General features: G+C 53.0%; 1 protein-coding gene across 1 annotated transcript in view; it reads right to left on the bottom strand.

Moving 5' to 3' along the window:
* Positions 1-16,967, bottom strand: part of PTPN5 (protein tyrosine phosphatase non-receptor type 5) — a 43,811-nt gene that overhangs the window by 13,332 nt on the left and 13,512 nt on the right. Inside the window, exon 4 of the mRNA XM_062197495.1 lies at positions 435-619. Within this exon, the coding sequence (XP_062053479.1) occupies positions 435-619 (185 nt within the window). The remainder of the gene's footprint in view (positions 1-434; positions 620-16,967) is intronic.

Below are 16,967 nucleotides of genomic sequence, written 5' to 3'. Positions count from 1 at the left end.
CCCATGCTGAGCTCACCTGTGGCCTCAGCCGGGCCCCTGGGGGAGGCTCGTGCACCTCGGGACAGCTGAGGGAAGGGGGTCCCCGGAGGAGGCCTCAGGAAGCCAGGAGAAAGCCCCTCCCAGAGGAGACCCGGTCAGGAGTGTCACACAAAGGGAAGTCTAACAGAAAGGCCTCCACAGGCCGGAAGTCCTCAGAGAACCTTCTAGAACCAGGGGGTTAGGGCTGGGGGTCCTAACCTGCCCGACTCTTGGTGTGAGGGGCTCAGAGCTCCAGGCTTCCCCTCACAGCTGCCATGAAGACCCAGAGTCACCAAGGGACACCAAGGACATCCCTGCCCTGCTGTCTCCCCAGGTGGCCATGTTGGGAGGAAGCAGCGAGGCGGTCTCTCAGCCCACCCTGGCCACAGGCCCAGGCGAGGCCCGCAGGTCCTTACCACGAACTGAGCGGCGGCGAACAGGCCCAGGCTGCTCCTGACGGTGAGGGAGTGGCTGCCGGTGCCTGGAGGTGGCGGCTTCTGCGCTGGCTCCGTGGGCGGTGGGGGCGGTGGCGTCGCCATCGGCGAGTCGGGGAGCCCTTCCATCTTGTCCGGCGCCTCCATCACTACAGGGTCGGGGAGACCTGTGGAAGGTGGGACGCGCAGGCCGCTGAGCGTGGCTGCTGCCCGCACACGGGGTGGCCACTCCCGGCCGCGCTGCCGCGGCTTCCTCTGATCCAATGTGGGATCAGTCGGTGCGGCTCCACTTCCCGCAGTCACCCTAGATTAGCAAGAGCGATATTCACCTACCTTCGTCAGAAAGAGCTAAGTGTGGGTGGACAGATTATTTCTCTTTTATTTCTCCAGTAACAGAGTTAAAATGGCAGGAGGTTTTTCAGAGTTAATACCGCTGTATTTACACAGCTTCATTCTTTTCCATTTCTTAAGGAAACAAAAAACAACCACCTCAAACTCAATTGAAAAAAAAAAAGGGAGGGGGAAAGACACTGCAGGATCAGGCCATGACCCTGAGCAAGCCACCCACGCCTGCACTGGGGATTTCTGTCTCTCCTGGTCTGCGCTCCCGCTGGGCTGGGGGTGAGACTCTTAATGAGATCCTTGCCACGTGACCCTGCCCCCTAGGCCTCCCCACCCCCAACACTGACGGGATTGGAGGGGGAAGGCAGTTAGGGCAACGTGGAGAAAATTCTGGTGTAGCAGGGTAGGGGTCCCGTGTTCAGGACCCAGTTCTGCAGCTGTCCCTGGTCTCCCTGGGGAGAATCACTCCCTGCCTAGGTCTTAGTTTGTCCTCCTGGGAAATGGCGGTTGAGCTCCATCCTTGGCTTTCTAAGGGCACTCTGAAGGGCCACTGCATTTTCCCAGGTGCACCAGGAGCTGGTGCTGCATGCTCCGAGCCCCTGTGTCACAAGTGTGGTTGTCCCCGGTGTGTGCGCTGGGTTTCTGCTATGGCTTATGTTAATAGAAACTCACTCCTAAGGAGTCTCAACACCACTGGCTTAGGTTAGGGGCCCTGGCTCTAGTATGGGGACTGCAGGGACGGCCCCCTGGGGAAGGGGGCATCCCAGATGTTGGAGGGCCCTACTCAAACTCAAAGGGTTTAGTTTATGGCGGGACCAATGAAATGGCTGTGGACAGCTCGACAGCCTGGGAAGGGGCTGTGTACACATCGCCATGGCTACAGGAGGATGGACTTTCTTTCCAGCAGGATGGCAACAGAACCATGGGAGGCCAGCATAGCTGTTTGTCCCCTGTTTGTGTGCTCACCGGATAAACATTTGCTGGGCCTCTCTCCTGTGGCTTAGATCAGCAGTGTGATGCCAACAGCCGGGGGCCTGGAGACACCTAGGTTTGTGGCCGGGCCCCGCTTCCCCAGCTGCTAACCTTGGATGGCTCCTTAGCTGCTGTGTGCCAACCAAACCCCCTGCAGTTCCCCAGGGGTGCCTGCTGCCCCGTGCTTTGCATAGGTTGTTCCCTCTGCCTGGGACATCCCTCCAACTCCCTGCACCCTTCCTGTGCCTCCCACATACCTTGCCATCTTGCGATCGGCAGCTGGAGTAGGTCCTGCCCTGCGGTACATGAGGGAGCAGCCCAGGCCCCTCCTGCCTACTGCCAGCACCAACAACGCATCTGTAACGTGCAGGGCCCTGTTCTGAGTGCTGCGCGTGCGCTAATTTGTTTGCAAACCCTAGGAGGTTGGTACGGCTATTATCCCCACTTCACAGACAGAAGAGGAAGATGAGGTATGGAGAGGAGGAGAGAGATGCTCGCTGTCACCCAGCTACTAAGAGGTGGGTTCAACCCAGTGCAGTCTCCATGGTCCGTAAAACGATGTGTTGACTATCGCCTTCCTGAATATCACCGTCCCACTCGCCTGCAAGCTCCCCGAGGACAGATGCTACCAATGCCGCTCCTCATGACCGCTTAGCCCGTCTTGAGCATGAAGTCTACAACGGATACTTACTACACAAGTGATGGTCTTACTCAGTTTTCTTACCTTACATGGGGATAATTGTGCACACTCTAAAAAGCTGTATAAAGACTTCAGATACTAAAGAAAAAAGCACCCGGCATGATGCCTAGTAGTTAGTGGGTACCCGACACATAGCATATTATAAGAAATGTAACAAGATCATTTTTAATCTTCAAAAGCCTCCTGGTCTTACGGATAAAACTGAGCAGTAAATATCTGGCTACAAAGCCACTGGGGCTGGCACTGTGGCGCAGCTGGTCAGGCTGCTGCCTGCGACACCAGCATCCCGTGTTAGAGCCCCAACTGCTCTGCTTCCAACCCAGATCCCTGCTAAGGCACCTGGGAAGCAGTGGAAGATGGTCCAAGTGCTTGGGCCGCTGCCACCTGCATGGGAGACCTGGATGGAGTTCCAGGCTCCTAGCTTCAGCCTGACCCAACCCGGGCCGTTGCAGCCGTCTGGGGAGAAAACCAGTGAAGGGAGATCTCTTTGTCCCTCTTCCTTCCAACTACATAAATCACATTTTTTTTTGACAGGCAGAGTTAGACAGTGAGAGAGAGAGGGAGAGAGACAGACAGAGAGAAAGGTATTCCTTTTTCCGTTGGTTTACCCCCTAAGTGGCCACTATGGCTGGTGTGTTGCGGCTGGCATGATGCGCCGATCCGAAGCCAGGAGCCAGGTGCTTCTCCTGGTCTCTCACATGGGTGCAGGACCCAAGCACTTGGGCCATCCTCCACTGCACTCCTGGGCCACAGTAGAGAGCTGGACTGCAAGAGGAGCAACCGGGACAGAATCCGGTGCCCCAACCGGGACTAGAACCCAGGGTGCCGGTGCTGCAGGTGGAGGATTAGCCTAGTGAGCTGCGGCGCCGGCCGTAAGTCACATTTTTAAAAACAGCAGCCACAGCATCAAACAGCAATGCACTTCATGACACACCAAGTGCAGTGGCTCCTCTGTGGGTGAGGAGAGGGGACCCCTGTGCCTGTGAGGGGCATGGCTGCCAGCCCCTAGAGCAGTGTGCTCAGGCCCTCGCAGCAAGGTGAGAAAAGGAAAGCCGCCATCATGTAGGAAGCCAAGGGCTTCTGGCGTCCACAGGCCGAGGGCTGGCTGCTTGGCAGCAAATCTCCACCCTCACATGGTGGATGCTGGATACAGAGGAGGGGGGAGGGCTGCAGGCCCAGGGTCGGCTGGGTTTTATGCACTGGCTCTGTGGTGCACGTGCTGTGGATCTGGGGCAATCCCTTCCCCTCTCTGGGTCTGTTTCCACCCCTATAAAAAGCAGGGCTTGAATTAGAAAGCAGTGCTTCACGGATGCTCCTGACCTCAGAGGAGAGGGACCATGGGCCTCGCGAAAGTTGGCTCACACAGTGTGGACTCTGCTTTGTTTGAAATTCATGGGTGTTCAGCATCCTGCACTACAGTGTATCTCAGCTTGTTTTGCTTTTAAAGTGTTTTTGCCTCCCAAATCTTCAAATCAAATTTACGCTTCAGCAGATGTGTGACATTCACCTTGAGGCTTTGCCCTCGGGGGTACATGCACCCCAGTCTGCTAAGCATGGAACTTACCTGGAATAAAATATCATGCAACCATTCTAAATGACTGTGTAGATGAATATTTAATAACATGGAAAGAAATCTCGAAAGTTTGGATGAAGGCAAGGTTACAAAACAGTATGATTTCCCTGGTGTTAAAACTAAGAAAGCAGAGGCAGGCACTTTGTCTAGCGATAGAAGTGCTTGGGTTCTATACAGGACTCTGACTCCAGCTTCCTGCCAATGCAAACCCTGGGAGGCAGCAATGATGGCTCAAGTAATTGGGTGGGAGATCTGCATCGAGTTCCTGGTTCTTGGCTTTGGCCTGGCCCAGCTCCAGGCACTGGAGAGTGAATCAGTGCACAGGAGCTTTCTCTCTCTGCACCCCCTCTCTGCTTCTGAAATAAACATTTCAAGAAAAAAAGATGCAGAATAACTGATGTAAGATGAGGAGTTCATATGAGATAGTGATTGCATTCTGGCCTCAGAGTCAGCCCTTAAGGCATTCGGATCTGGCTAAAAAACCCATGAGAGTTTCTCAGGCAAGGAAAGCCAAGATACTGTGGCAAAAAAATGACCTAAATGAAAGATCTCTGTGAGTGATATCCCAGTGGAAAAGACAGGCCATCAAAGAAGGAGGTACCTTTCTCTGAAGGGAGGAGAGAACTTTCATTTTGATTATGGCCTTGTCTAAATAATGTCAGAGTTTGTGAACTCAAGAGGCTTCCATAGCCTTGGCAGCTCATGACTAGAGCCTCGGGTGATTACTGACGCCATAAATAAGAGTGTCAATTGTTAAATCAACAAGAGTCACTGTGCACTTACTCCCCATGTAGGACCTCTGTCCTTAATGTGTTGTACTATGTGAATTAATGGTAAAACTAGTAATCAAACAGTACTTTATACTTTGTGTGTCTGTGTGGGTGCAAACTGTTGAAATCTTTACTTAGTATATACTAAGTTGATCTTCTGTATATAAAGCTAATTAAAAATGAATCTTAATGAAGAATGGGATGGGAGAGGGAGGAAGAGATGGGATGGTTTGCAGGTGGGAGGGTGGTTATGGGGGGAAAAGCCACTATATTCCAAAAGTTGTACTTTAAAAATTTATATTATTTTTTTTTTTTTAAAAAAAGAAGGATGCACAAAAAATAGTGCCTCCTAAGACAGAAATTAGGTAGCTAGGGACAGGAACGGGTGAGAGGCTTTTTAGTCATCTAAGAAATTTATAATTTTGTATCATAATTATTTCCTACTTAAAAATATGTTAATAAAAATAAATATTTCTGTATATAAAGATAATTGGAAATGAAAAAAAAAACCCTGGTGTTAAATTGGAAATGGCATAGAAAATTAATTTTTAAAAAAAATATTATGTAGGATCTCTGTCTTTAATGTGCTGTACACTGTTATTTAATGCTATAACTAGTACTCCAACAGCATTTTTTTCACTTTGTGTTGCTATATGGGGGAAAACTGTTGAAATCTTTACCTAATATATACTAAACTAATCTTCTCTATATAAAGAGAATTGAAAATGAATCTTGATGTGAATGGAAGGGGAGAGGGACCGGGAAAGGGGAGAGATGCGGGTGGGAAGGAAGTTATGGGAGGGGGGAAGCCATTGTAACCCATAAGCTGTACTTTGCAAATTTATATTCATTAAATAAAAGTTTAATAAATGAAAAAAAAATAAAAATAAATATGTGAAAAGTTGTCAGGATCACTAGCCATCAAGGAAATACAAATAAAAATTACAAAGAGGAAAAAAAAAAGAGATAGTGCTTGCAAAGAGTAGACTCCAGTGAACATTGGCACACAGTAAGTGCTTCATAAATGCTGTACATGATAAATGGGAAGAATAGAACCTAGGTCTTAGCAGCGCTCCTTTGGGGAAGGCTGAGATTGGAGGTGATTTCATTTACATTCTCTGAATTTCCTCCAATAAATATGTAGATATATACACGTGCATTTGTAGTGAGAAAAAGTATTTTTAAAATATTTATTTTCATCTACTTGGAAGGCAGAGAGAAAGACAAAGAGAGCGAGGAGAGGGAGGTGGGCGGGGAGAGGTAGAGGGGTGAGTAGGAGAGAAAAAGAGCGAGAACCCTTCAATGCCCTGGTTCCTTCCCCAAAGGCCTGCAACAGTCAGGGCTGAGCCAGGACCTCGATCTGGATCTCCTGTGTGGGTGGCAGGGCCCCAAACACTTGAGCCATTATCCGCCACCTCCCAGGATGCGTTAGCAGGAAGCTAGATGTGGGTGCCCCAAGTGGTGGCTTAACCTACTGTGCTATAACGCCCGTGCTGAGGAAAAATAATAAAGAGAGAGAACGGCCTTGAGCTCAGATGGTAGGAAGCCTCACTGGTATTCCCAGACTTCAGGCCCTGACTCCCACCTGTCACATCTGAACGCATACACTGGGATGCAAGACATTGACAGGGTGTGCACAGCTCTGTGGGAACCACTGATTACCGCGCAGCTGCTCACAGGGCGAGCCTCTCTGATACTGTGTGTCATCACTCCTGCACGTAAGAGATGGCAAGTTAACTGCCTTGTGCGTCATGGGGGTGGGAGAGAAAGCGCAGGCTCATGGGGCCCTCTGCGTGCATCTTCCAAAGGGGGGGAAGTTTCCTTTTCCTCTTTAAACCTCTGAGTAGCCGGCGGTCCTGGTGGCCAGGTGAATCCAGCCGATAGGCATCTACTGGGCGCCTGGTAGATGTACGTCTTTCGGAGCGAGCTCTACTCAGAAGTTTCTCTGGGTCAAAAATCTGCTAGCTTTTCACCCGGGAGGGTCTGTCTCCCAGCACACTCTGTATTCTGCATACAACTGTTGGGGAGAAACTCAGAGCTTCCGTGAAGAACTGCTGGCCTCTGGGGTGGGGGGTAGGGACCTATGACCGGAAGCAGTGGAAACTGCAGAGGTGGAGCCCATCCCTCTGATGTTAGTCTCTGCTCATTTTGCATGAGTTCAACACACATGCAGTGAGCACCAACTGTATGCCACGCAATGGGAATGCATGATTGCTTCCTGCCGTTCAAGAAGTGTCTACCCTGTGCCTTCTTTACCAAGCCCTGGGATTGCAGCAGGGAACAGCACAGTGGCCTCCTGCGAGGACCACTGGGGCTCCGGGCTCAGCCTTTTTTGGTGTCTTGTCCTACAGATGATGTCAGCGCTCCTCCCTGCTCTGCCCTCCCTTCTGCTCACTCTCTGGTTCTGAGAGTGATAACATCGCCTCCCCGGGGCTGGCTGGCTGCAGCCCCCCAAGCATCTCCATGCACGCAGTTGCAGGCGCTCTCGGCAGCCCGATGAGGTAGACCCGGTATCATCGTGAGCCCCGCTTCGTCAGTGAGAGGCGGACGCTTGTGTCAAGGGCTGGCGTGGCAGCAGTTCACAGCGAGCTAGCTGCTTTGCCACGCAGGAAACTGTGACTCAGAGCTGACAAGCGACTTCACCACAGGCTCCTTGTGGGCTTGGCTCTTGCGCACGGTGAAGGGATTTTCCAGGCCAGCGGTGTAGACAGGTTAAGGGCTGTGCCCCAGGAAGGGCAGACCCGGAGTTCGAACCCAGGGCTTCCTGACACTCCTGCATATTTCCTTTTTCTTTCCTGCTTCTCAGGAAAGGGGCACTATAGCAAAGGCAGGCAGGCTGCAGAGAGTCTGGCAGGGAGGGGGGGTGCAGGGGGGTTGCAGCTTTTGTGCCTGATCTCCAGCTGATGGGTGCCCTAAGGCTCCATGAGATGGAGGGATGGCAGAAGGACTGGAAGACAGGAGCCTGAAGCCCGGGCCAAAGTGCTAGGGCTCCTGGGCAGGGCATGCAAGGCACTGCACCACGCACTAGGAGCCCCCTCCTGTCACCCAGCTCCCAAAGCCCACCCTGAAACTCTGCAGCTTCTCTGTGCCCCGGGCTGGTGCCGCCCGAGTTCCAGAACCATGGCTGCTCCTGTCGGTGACTCATCCCTTGAGCTCCCAGGCTGCCAGCAACACCCCCCCCCCCCCCCCCCCCGGAACTGAAGCCGAAGGCTGGCTCAGCCTGTTCCTGCCGACGTGAGGAGGGAGGCTGTGTCCCATTCAGCTTTCCTTCCCTTCCCACCGTGGCCGGGAGTGACCTGCCAGTCTGGCCCACACAGTCACAGGCAGCCCTGCCCGAAAGAACATCACACTCCGTCCTGCCTGGGCTGCCAGCGCCACCCGACCATCGGAGCCTCGCAGGCCTTTCTGGGAGACCTGGGCCAGCTTGCTGGGCTCTCAGGAGGGGAAACAGCCCAAGGAGCACAGCCGGCCACTGGCATGGCTAAGACGGCGGCTGTCGCTGTTAACTTACATGTACGAGTGCTCACCGCGTGCTCCAACCGCTTTACACGTGTTAGCACGTTTAACCCACACAACAGTCCTGGAAGCTGGGTGCTGCCTACAGATAAAGCAACTGAGGCACGGGGAGTTATGTCCCTCGACCAAGGTCTGTTAATAAATGGGTAGAAGCTAAGACTACACTTAGGCCGCCTGTCTCCAGGGCCGACGCTGTCAGCTGACACACTGGGTGACACGGCTGGCCCTTCCTCCTGGCCTCAGCCCAGGCTTCCCTCACCCCATCATCTGGAGATGGCTCCAATACCCCTCCCTCCTCCCCACCCCCGGACATCTGTCTGATGGTGTTGGGTTCCATGGCCTGTCCCTGTGTCTAAAATATCACCATTAGGCATTGGTTCCTTGCTTATAGGATTCCTGTTCTCATCTCATTGTGAGGATGGGGGTGTGGGGTAGGGGTAAGGGGGTACCCTGGGCAGTTTTCTAACTCTGGGCAGTTTCTCAATGGTAGGGGGATTAACCAACAGGGGCGCAGTGGGATGGGCTGCCTGCACTGGGCCGCTCCTCTGTCGCTCTGAGCCAGGCCCTGGCTTACCTGAGTCTTACCCGGCTCTGTGCTCACGGGCACGCTGTGGGCTGCGGCACTGCCCCAGCTTACAGGCAGGGCCACAAAGGCACAGAGAGGGTAAGGGGCTTGCCCAGGATGAGAGAAAACAGGAGGAGGCAGAACTGGGGTTTGAACCCAGGTTGTTGGGTCACCACAGCCCAAGATTTTTTTTTTTGACAGGCAGAGTGGAAAGTGAGAGAGAGAGAGAGAGAAAGGTCTTCCTTTTTGCCGTTGGTTCACCCTCCAATGGCCGCTGCGGACAGCGCATCTCGCTGATTCGAAGCCAGGAGCCAGGTGCTTCTCCTGGTCTCCCATGCGGGTGCAGGGCCCAAGCACTTGGGCCATCCTCCACTGCCTTCCCGGGCCATAGCAGAGAGCTGGCCTGGAAGAGGGGCAACCGGGATAGAATCCGGTGCCCTGACTGGGACTAGAACCCGGTGTGCCTGCGCCGCAAGGCGGAGGATTAGCCTGTTAAGCCACGGCGCCGGCCCCAAGATCTTTCTATGATTCTACAGAAAGGCCTGGAAACCCACAGGGGGATAGGGGTTTACCTACCATGCAGGTTTAACTACCAGGCTTGGTTTGAAGGTTTTTTTTTGGGGAGAGGGGCGTGGCTAGGCCTTGAATCAGAGTCATGGGAAATGCCGGTCCCCAGGGGGAACTAGGAAGGTTCTATGGGTGAGAGCGCCCAGAAGGAAAAGGCCCAATCAGCTATTTCTGCATCATCAAATCACACCCTCAGCACCGCCCCGGGCTCCGAGATGACAGCCTTGCTGGCCGCTGCACGGACCTCACCGGGAGAGGCTGGAGTGGTGTCCACGTACTTTCTGCCGCATTCGAGGGGTGTGTGTCAGGCTATCTACGAGCCACAGGGCATGTGCTGGGGACAGGAAGCAGTCACCAAGCGTCTGCCCTAGGCCTGGTTCTTCACCAAGATCACCTCCTGCCTTTGAGATGTTTTCTGTCCTGACCCCAGCTTTTGCCTTGTCCCCACCACCCCACAAGACCGAGAGATGCACAGAAGCCGGCACACACTGGCAAGGCCTCAGCTGGCAGCAGGTGCATCTCGGAGGGTAAGCTGGCTGAGAGCAGGGCCCGTGGCCGCATTCCCCAGGCAGGCAGGAGGGGGTGGGCACAAGAGGACTCTGGACTAGAATGGGGGTGCTCACCATTTATCAGCTACGTGACTTTCTGTAACTTAAAACGTGGTCTTCATTGTGCCTATCAATTTTCCAACATCCTTCCCTTTAATAGGAGAGTCTGTGTCCCCTCCCTGGCTAGTGTCCCTGAAGAGGAGAACGTGGCAGAAGTGGTCTTATGGCACTGTGAACCTGGCTTAGAAAAGCCTATGCAGCCTTTGCTGCGTCTCTTGGCACCATGGCTCAGGAAACGTAGAGCTGCCTGGTAAGAGATCTGGCTACCCTCGGACTGCCTGGTGATCAGAAGAGACCTTGATGATTGTAAAATGACTGCTTACAAACGTGGACTCATTCAACCCTGAGAACAACCACATGACATAGGTAATGGAACTGCCCTTTCACAGAGAGCAAGACACACGTATGAAGTTGAGTGAGTTGCCCAAGGTTCCTGGATGGAAGAGCCAGGATCCAGAACTAGGCAGTCTGGAACCAGTGTTGGTCCTCTATTCTGTTTACTTAATTTGGAGGAAGAGAGGTAGAGAGAGGGAGAGGGAGAGAGAATCCATCTGCTGGTTCACTTCCTAAATGTCTGCAATGGTTGGGGCTGGCCCAGGCTGAAGCCTAGATCTGGGAACACAGTCCAAGTCTCCCATGTGGGCGGCAGGGACCCAATTACTTGAGCTATCACTGTTGCCTCCCAAGGTCCACATTAGCAGGAAACCAGAGTCAAGAGCTGAGTCTGGGAATCAAACCCAGGTACTCTATGTGGAACACGGGAGTCTTAAACACTAGGCCAAATGCCCGCCCCAGCATCCAGCCACCGTCCAAGGGGACTGGACCTCTGCAACTGCTTCTTCCTATTCCCTGTCGGGGGGGGGGGGGGACATCCTGAGAAGAAGCTCCAGCTCATCCCAGAGTGGAGGGGACTTCTCCCCTTGGCCCAGTTTATCACACACTAGTGAGAAAGGCGAGCTCAGAAAGGCAGGATGGTGACCATGACCGCGAGAAGAGCTCTGGGAGCCAAGGGTGTCCAGCATTAGGTCTGGGGCAGGGAGAGGGGGCTGCACTGACGTGCCAAGGAGGTGGGTACACTGGGAGGTGCCATGTTTGCATATGGTTTGAGTGCTCCCCAGTGGTTCATGTGTTGAAATTTAATCCCAGTTGTCCGGTATGAAGAGGGTGGAAACTTAATCTGACCGTGGTGTTTGGAGGTGGAGCCTTTAGGAGGTGACTGGGATCAGATCAGGCCACCAGGGTGGAACCCTCGTGACTGAATCTTGGTGGCAAAGTAGAGGGAGAAAGACCAGAGGACATACACATAGGTAATCTGCCCCATACCACGTGATAGCATGCACTGCCTGTGGACTCTGCCATTAGACAGGCAGGGCCTTACCCTTCTAGAGCTGCAAACGAAATCAACCTCTCTTCCTTATAGAGTTGCCCAGCTTCAGTTATTTCATTGGAGCCATGCAAATGGACTAATACAGGAGGCTAGAATGGGACCCCCATCTGGAAGCTGAAGGTGGGCAGATTCCCAAGCAACATGGGCCATGTCTAGCACTGGACCCTAAAAATCTGCACTGCAGTCCCTTCTGTCCCCACAAGTTGCTCCTCCCCACCCCCACCCTACCCCTGGGAGGTAGCTTCTTGCAGTGGCCTGCTGTAAAAGGTTTTGGATGCACAGACTGGGGTTTGAGGCTGGACTTTGTCATTTACTACCTGTGCATCCTTGGTAGGTGATCGAATCTCTCCTTTGGAAAACAGAGACCCTAAAATTTGCCAGATAGGTTATAAGGCTATGATGAGGTGCAATATGCAAAGCCCAGCCTGGTGCCTAGCCCATGGTGAAACCTCAATAAATGGAGCCAGCATTCAGATGAGGGAGGGATGGCAGGGGGGCAGAGAGGGAGAGGGAATGGCAGCACTAAGGGTCTCCCTTTCATCTGTCAGGTGAGCCCCCAGGGGTACAATGGGTGCTCCATCTGGGTGTGGGCAGGAGCTTTGAGACTGCTGGCTGGCAACTGGGGTCGGTGGATGGAGTGGGCATGGACTGGGGGTGGGTGAAGTGGGGCAGCTTTGTCTCTGGCTGTTAATTAAATCTGGAATGTTAACAAGCTTTCAAAACAAAATGTAGCTCAAGAACTCTTTGGATGAGATCTAATAAAATGGTTCTGTGTGAAACTGCACACAGCTTTGTGGCTGGAAACAATGGCTCAGTTCTTTGTGCCTCTCTGGAGCGGAGGCCCAGAAGCACACGGGTGAAAAGGGTCAATAAAACTTGGAGGGTGCAGCACCCAGCCAGCTGCCCATGCTGGGAGCTAAGAGGCGGACAGCAGGGGCCCGGGGGGCCATGCAGTACTGGAGACCCCCAGTGGCTGACACTTAAGCACAAGTGCTTATGTGGGGGGAAGGCAGCTTAGACTTGGGAGCCCATCTTGTTCCACCCTCCATTTTATGGAAGAGGAGGCTGAGAGCATCAGTGGGACTAGGATCGGCATGCCTGTCTTTACTCTGATCCAGCTCTCTCTAAGCTAGCACAGGAAGTTGAACAGGGGCTGCCAGTGGGCGTCGGAGGCCTGAGGCTCCCTGGCAGTGGAAGGCGGGGTGCTGGCTTGGGATTTCTCAGTGGGTCCTGTTGGATGCTCTCAGAGGTCTAGGAAGGCCAGGGGACAGAGGTGACCAGGGGCTGTCCCAGCTTCCCCGCAGGACAATGCTGACAACCCCCAGCCTCCGGCGCTGCCACCATCAGATGGCTGTGACAACCCAGGAGTCTTACAAGGCGCTGGCAAGGTGTCAAGAGGCCTCAGTGCTTTGTCTGCACTGGGCTGTGCTCTGTGGCCTTTCCCCTTCTGTAAATTCAAAGAGTGGGGCGAGGGCTCTTTCAGCTCTAAAGACTCACTGCTGCTAAGAAACCTGAGCCCCCCCCCCCCACTTTAGTTTAATTCAATGGCTTCCCTTTGATCTCAGGATAAAGACAGAAATCCTTGTCATGGCCAAAGAGAAGGGACCAGCATGCTCTGGCCCCTGCTCATCTCCCTGGGCTCCACCCACACCACCTTCCTCCCAGTTCTCTCTGTTCCAGCTTCTTCCACATCCTCTGCTGGAACTCATCTGGGAACAGAAACATCTGGAAGCTAGTGGTTCTGCTGTAGGGATGTAAATGCCAGAGAAATTCTCACCCAGAGCCCAACACAGCATGTAAGCCAATGATCCCTCCATCGCCATCTGGGGTGGGGGTGGGCATGGGATGGGGGAGCACCCGCATACCCATCGCAGGGGGAAGAGGAAGTCCCACCATCTGGGATGTATCTGGGAGTCCCAGGCAGCCCCAGGAGCAGGGGATCAGAGTACATGTGGCCCCATGGGAGGAGTTTAGAAGCAGTGCTGTAGGGAAAGAAAGATCTAACACAACACTGATGCTCCTAGACTTATGATGGGGTTATGTGCCAATATACCCATCATAAGTTGAAAATATTTTAAGTCTAAAAAACATTTACTACACCTAACCTGGGGCTGGCACTGTGGCGTAGTAGGCTGTCTCCACCTGCAGCGTTGGCATCTCATATGGGCACTAGTTCGTGTCCTGGCTGCTCCACTTCTGATCCAGCTCTCTGCTATGGCCTGGTAAAGCAGTGGAAGATGGCCCAAGTCCTTGGGCCCCTGCACCCATGTGGGAGACCCGGAAGAAACTCCTCGTTCTGGATTGGCCCAGCTCTAGCTGTTGTGGCCATTTGGGGAGTAAACCAGTGGGTGGAAGATCTTTCTCTCGGTCTCTCCCTCTATCTGTCTATAACTCTGCCTTTCAAATAAATACATAAAATCTTTTAAAAAATTAAAAAAAATAATTAAAGCACACCTAAGCTACCCAACGTCACAGCACACTGTAGAGGATCAGTTGTCTCCTCTCACACCTGCAGCTTGCTGCTCCCATGTTGCAAGACTGTAACATACCACAAATCATTGGCCTAGGAAAAGATCAAAGCTCAAAGACAGTTTCAGCTGTGTGTGGACCACTTCTGCACCATTATAAAATTGAAAAACTGAAAGTTAAACTATTGTAAATCAGGGACCGTTTGCATGATACACATGCAAATAAAAATTATATGACACAAAACATTGCCACCTTCCTGCAAGGGCACATAGCAACAGGAAATACACACCAAACACAGGAACTGCAGAGGGGAATAGCAGTGGGAGGCAAAAGGGAATCAACCAATAAGCAAGTGGAACCAGAGAGGGGCCAGTGCCCTGAGGAGCATGGTAGACAGTGCTCTGAAAACCCCCAGTAACTACTGCCTCTGTCCTCCAAATAAGCCTCAAACAAATCCACCGAACTGGAGGTTGGGTCACGCTCCTAAGGGAAGGGATGGACAGAAACCAAGAGCCCTTCTCCCTTCCTGTCTGAGTCCTGGGCGGGGAGAGCTGGGGAGAGAGGCCACAGCTGCTGGAGGGCTAACACCCCTGGAGGAAGAGGCTTGTGCATTTAGCTGGAGCACAGCTGGCTGTCATAGCGACTCCCAACTCTCCCCTTCCCCCCCGCTGGTTTCGCACCATGGCCGCCGAGTCACTCGCTGGCTTTCTCCTGAGAGAGGGGAGGCCAGGCGTTGGTGGCCACCTCCACAGATTCTCCCTCAGGACTGGCTAGGCTCTAGTAGGGCCCCTAGAGTCGGGTTAGCCTCGGGTAGTGGGCCTGCCAGGGTGAGCACCTGACCCCGAAGGGAGGTGACTCCACCCAGAGGGCACCCTCCCCCACCAACTACCCCTCTTGCTTGGTAAGGAGTAATTCATATTTTGGAGCTGTCAGTCTGATTTTTTTTACGATTTTACACAACATGGAGAGACAGCCCCCTTAAAAACCAAGCACAGAGAAAAACCAGGCCATCCACAGGCACCACACTGAGGAAGGTGCTGGTTTCCATGTGCCATGTTTTCTGGTATTTTTCTTTCTTTGTGGATAAAGTTTTTTTTGTTCCCTAGATCATTCTATACATAGGCACTTCCTGAGACTATGTCTCTTTGCATAACAAGGATTTATAATGCTTTACATTTTTAACATTTTTGATGAATGTGTAATACCTGCACAACTTCATGGAACACTGTAGTATTCCCACACACGCACACAGTGGAAACTGGACGTATCAGGCGATCAGCATCTCCACCTCTCCACCTGCTGTCCACGTTTGGAGCCCACCAGCTCCTTCGCTGCGGCTTTTCAGTACAGCACCTAATATGTTACCGTGATCCATGGTTGCCCCACTGGGCTATGGAACTCTAGAACCCATTACTTGTATCTGTGTTTTTCAGTTCCTTTTATCCAACATCTCTGCCCTTCCTCCCCACCCTTACTAGTCTCCAGGACTCACCACTCTAAGTTCCACATGTGGAATCTGTCTCCCTGTGCCACTTACCATAACGCAGCGCTTCACTTTTAAGCAATCTGGTCAACAGCCTCCAGGGTGGCCCTCAATGACGCCCACCTCCTGGCACTCACCCCTGGGCAGTCCCTCCCACGTGCTACCACGGATGGTCCGTGTGGCCAACAGCACACAGCCCAAGTGAAGGCATGCGGCTCCTCAGATTTAGGCTCTGGGACTGCCCCTTCCACCTTGGACACTCTCTTGCTGCCTCGCAGGTACTGCCTTGGCCCCCACATTCTGGGGGAGCCAGCTGCCATGTTGTGTGGTCACTTAGTCAGCCAATGCAGGGGCTGCATGGTGAGGAACTGAGACCCGTGGCTGACAGGCTGCAAAGAACTGATCAATGACTGCCAACGACCCAGGAGGAGGCTTGAGAATGGATGTTTAGCCCCAGTTGTGGGTAGCTCTGGGCGATGTCTTCAGATGCTGTGAAAGATGAAGCCAGAACCATGTGGCTAAGCCTTTTTCTTGGATTCCTGACTTACAAACTGTGTGAGATAATAAATTTCTTTCTAAGCTGCAAAGTTTTGGGACTAATTTGTTATGCAACAGAATATAACCCAGGCAAGCAGTTTAAGCCTTTCCCAGATTGCCACTGAGGAGAGGCAGGTCTAAAAGGCTGGGTGTGGCCAAGCGCTGGTCCTGCTGCTGGATACCAGGACGGTCCAGTGGGCTTCTCAGACTGGCAGTGTGTGCCACTGGGCTGAGGGAGCGACTGAAGACTGATTCCAAACGGGTTTGTCTGGGATGGGGACCTAGTCGAAGCTAGGTCACATTCAACAGGGATGGGGGCCAAAGGATGATCTTTTTTAAAGATCTGATGGTCACAGCCAAAGCCTGAGTAGGGCTGAGAGGAGGGAAGATGATGCTTGTCCTTAGAGGAGAGGTGCTATGTGCCAAGCCTCATCTTTGTCCAGAAAAATGGTGCTCCACAGGCGATTCAGGGCAGGTTCTTCATTTATATTTTATTTTTTTGAGGTTAGGGAGGGGGAGCTACTATCCAGGGGATCACTGTCCAAATGCCTGCAACTGCCAGGGCTGGGCCAGGCTGAAGTCAGGAGCTGGGAATCCAATCCAGGTCTCCCACAGGGGTGGCAGGGACTCAGCTACTTCAGCCTTTCGGGAGTGCATCAGCAGGAAGCTGGCACTGGGAGTGGAGCTGGGATTCAAACTCAGGCACTCCACCGTGGGATGTGGAAGTTTCAAGCAGCATTTTAACCACTAGGCTGAACACTAAACACCTGCCTCCCGCCTGTATTTTGGAAGGCAATGCAACTCTGGCTGACATACGGGGTACAGCTGGTTCAGACAGCCTAGTTCCTTCCTTGCTGTTGACTCTCCCTGGTCCAGTTCTAATCACTCAGGATAAAAAGAAACACCATCGGGCTGGTGTTGTGGCGTAGCGTAAAGCTGCCGCCTGCAGTGCCGGAACCCCATATGGACGCCGGCTTGAGTCCCGGCTGTTCCACTTCCGATTCAGCTCCCTGCTGATGGTGTGGG

This window comes from Lepus europaeus, chromosome 7, assembly GCF_033115175.1.
Source record: "Lepus europaeus isolate LE1 chromosome 7, mLepTim1.pri, whole genome shotgun sequence".
NCBI lineage: Eukaryota > Metazoa > Chordata > Mammalia > Lagomorpha > Leporidae > Lepus > Lepus europaeus.
Note: the sequence above shows the minus strand (reverse complement) of the source record. Positions and strands in the feature narration are given on the sequence as shown.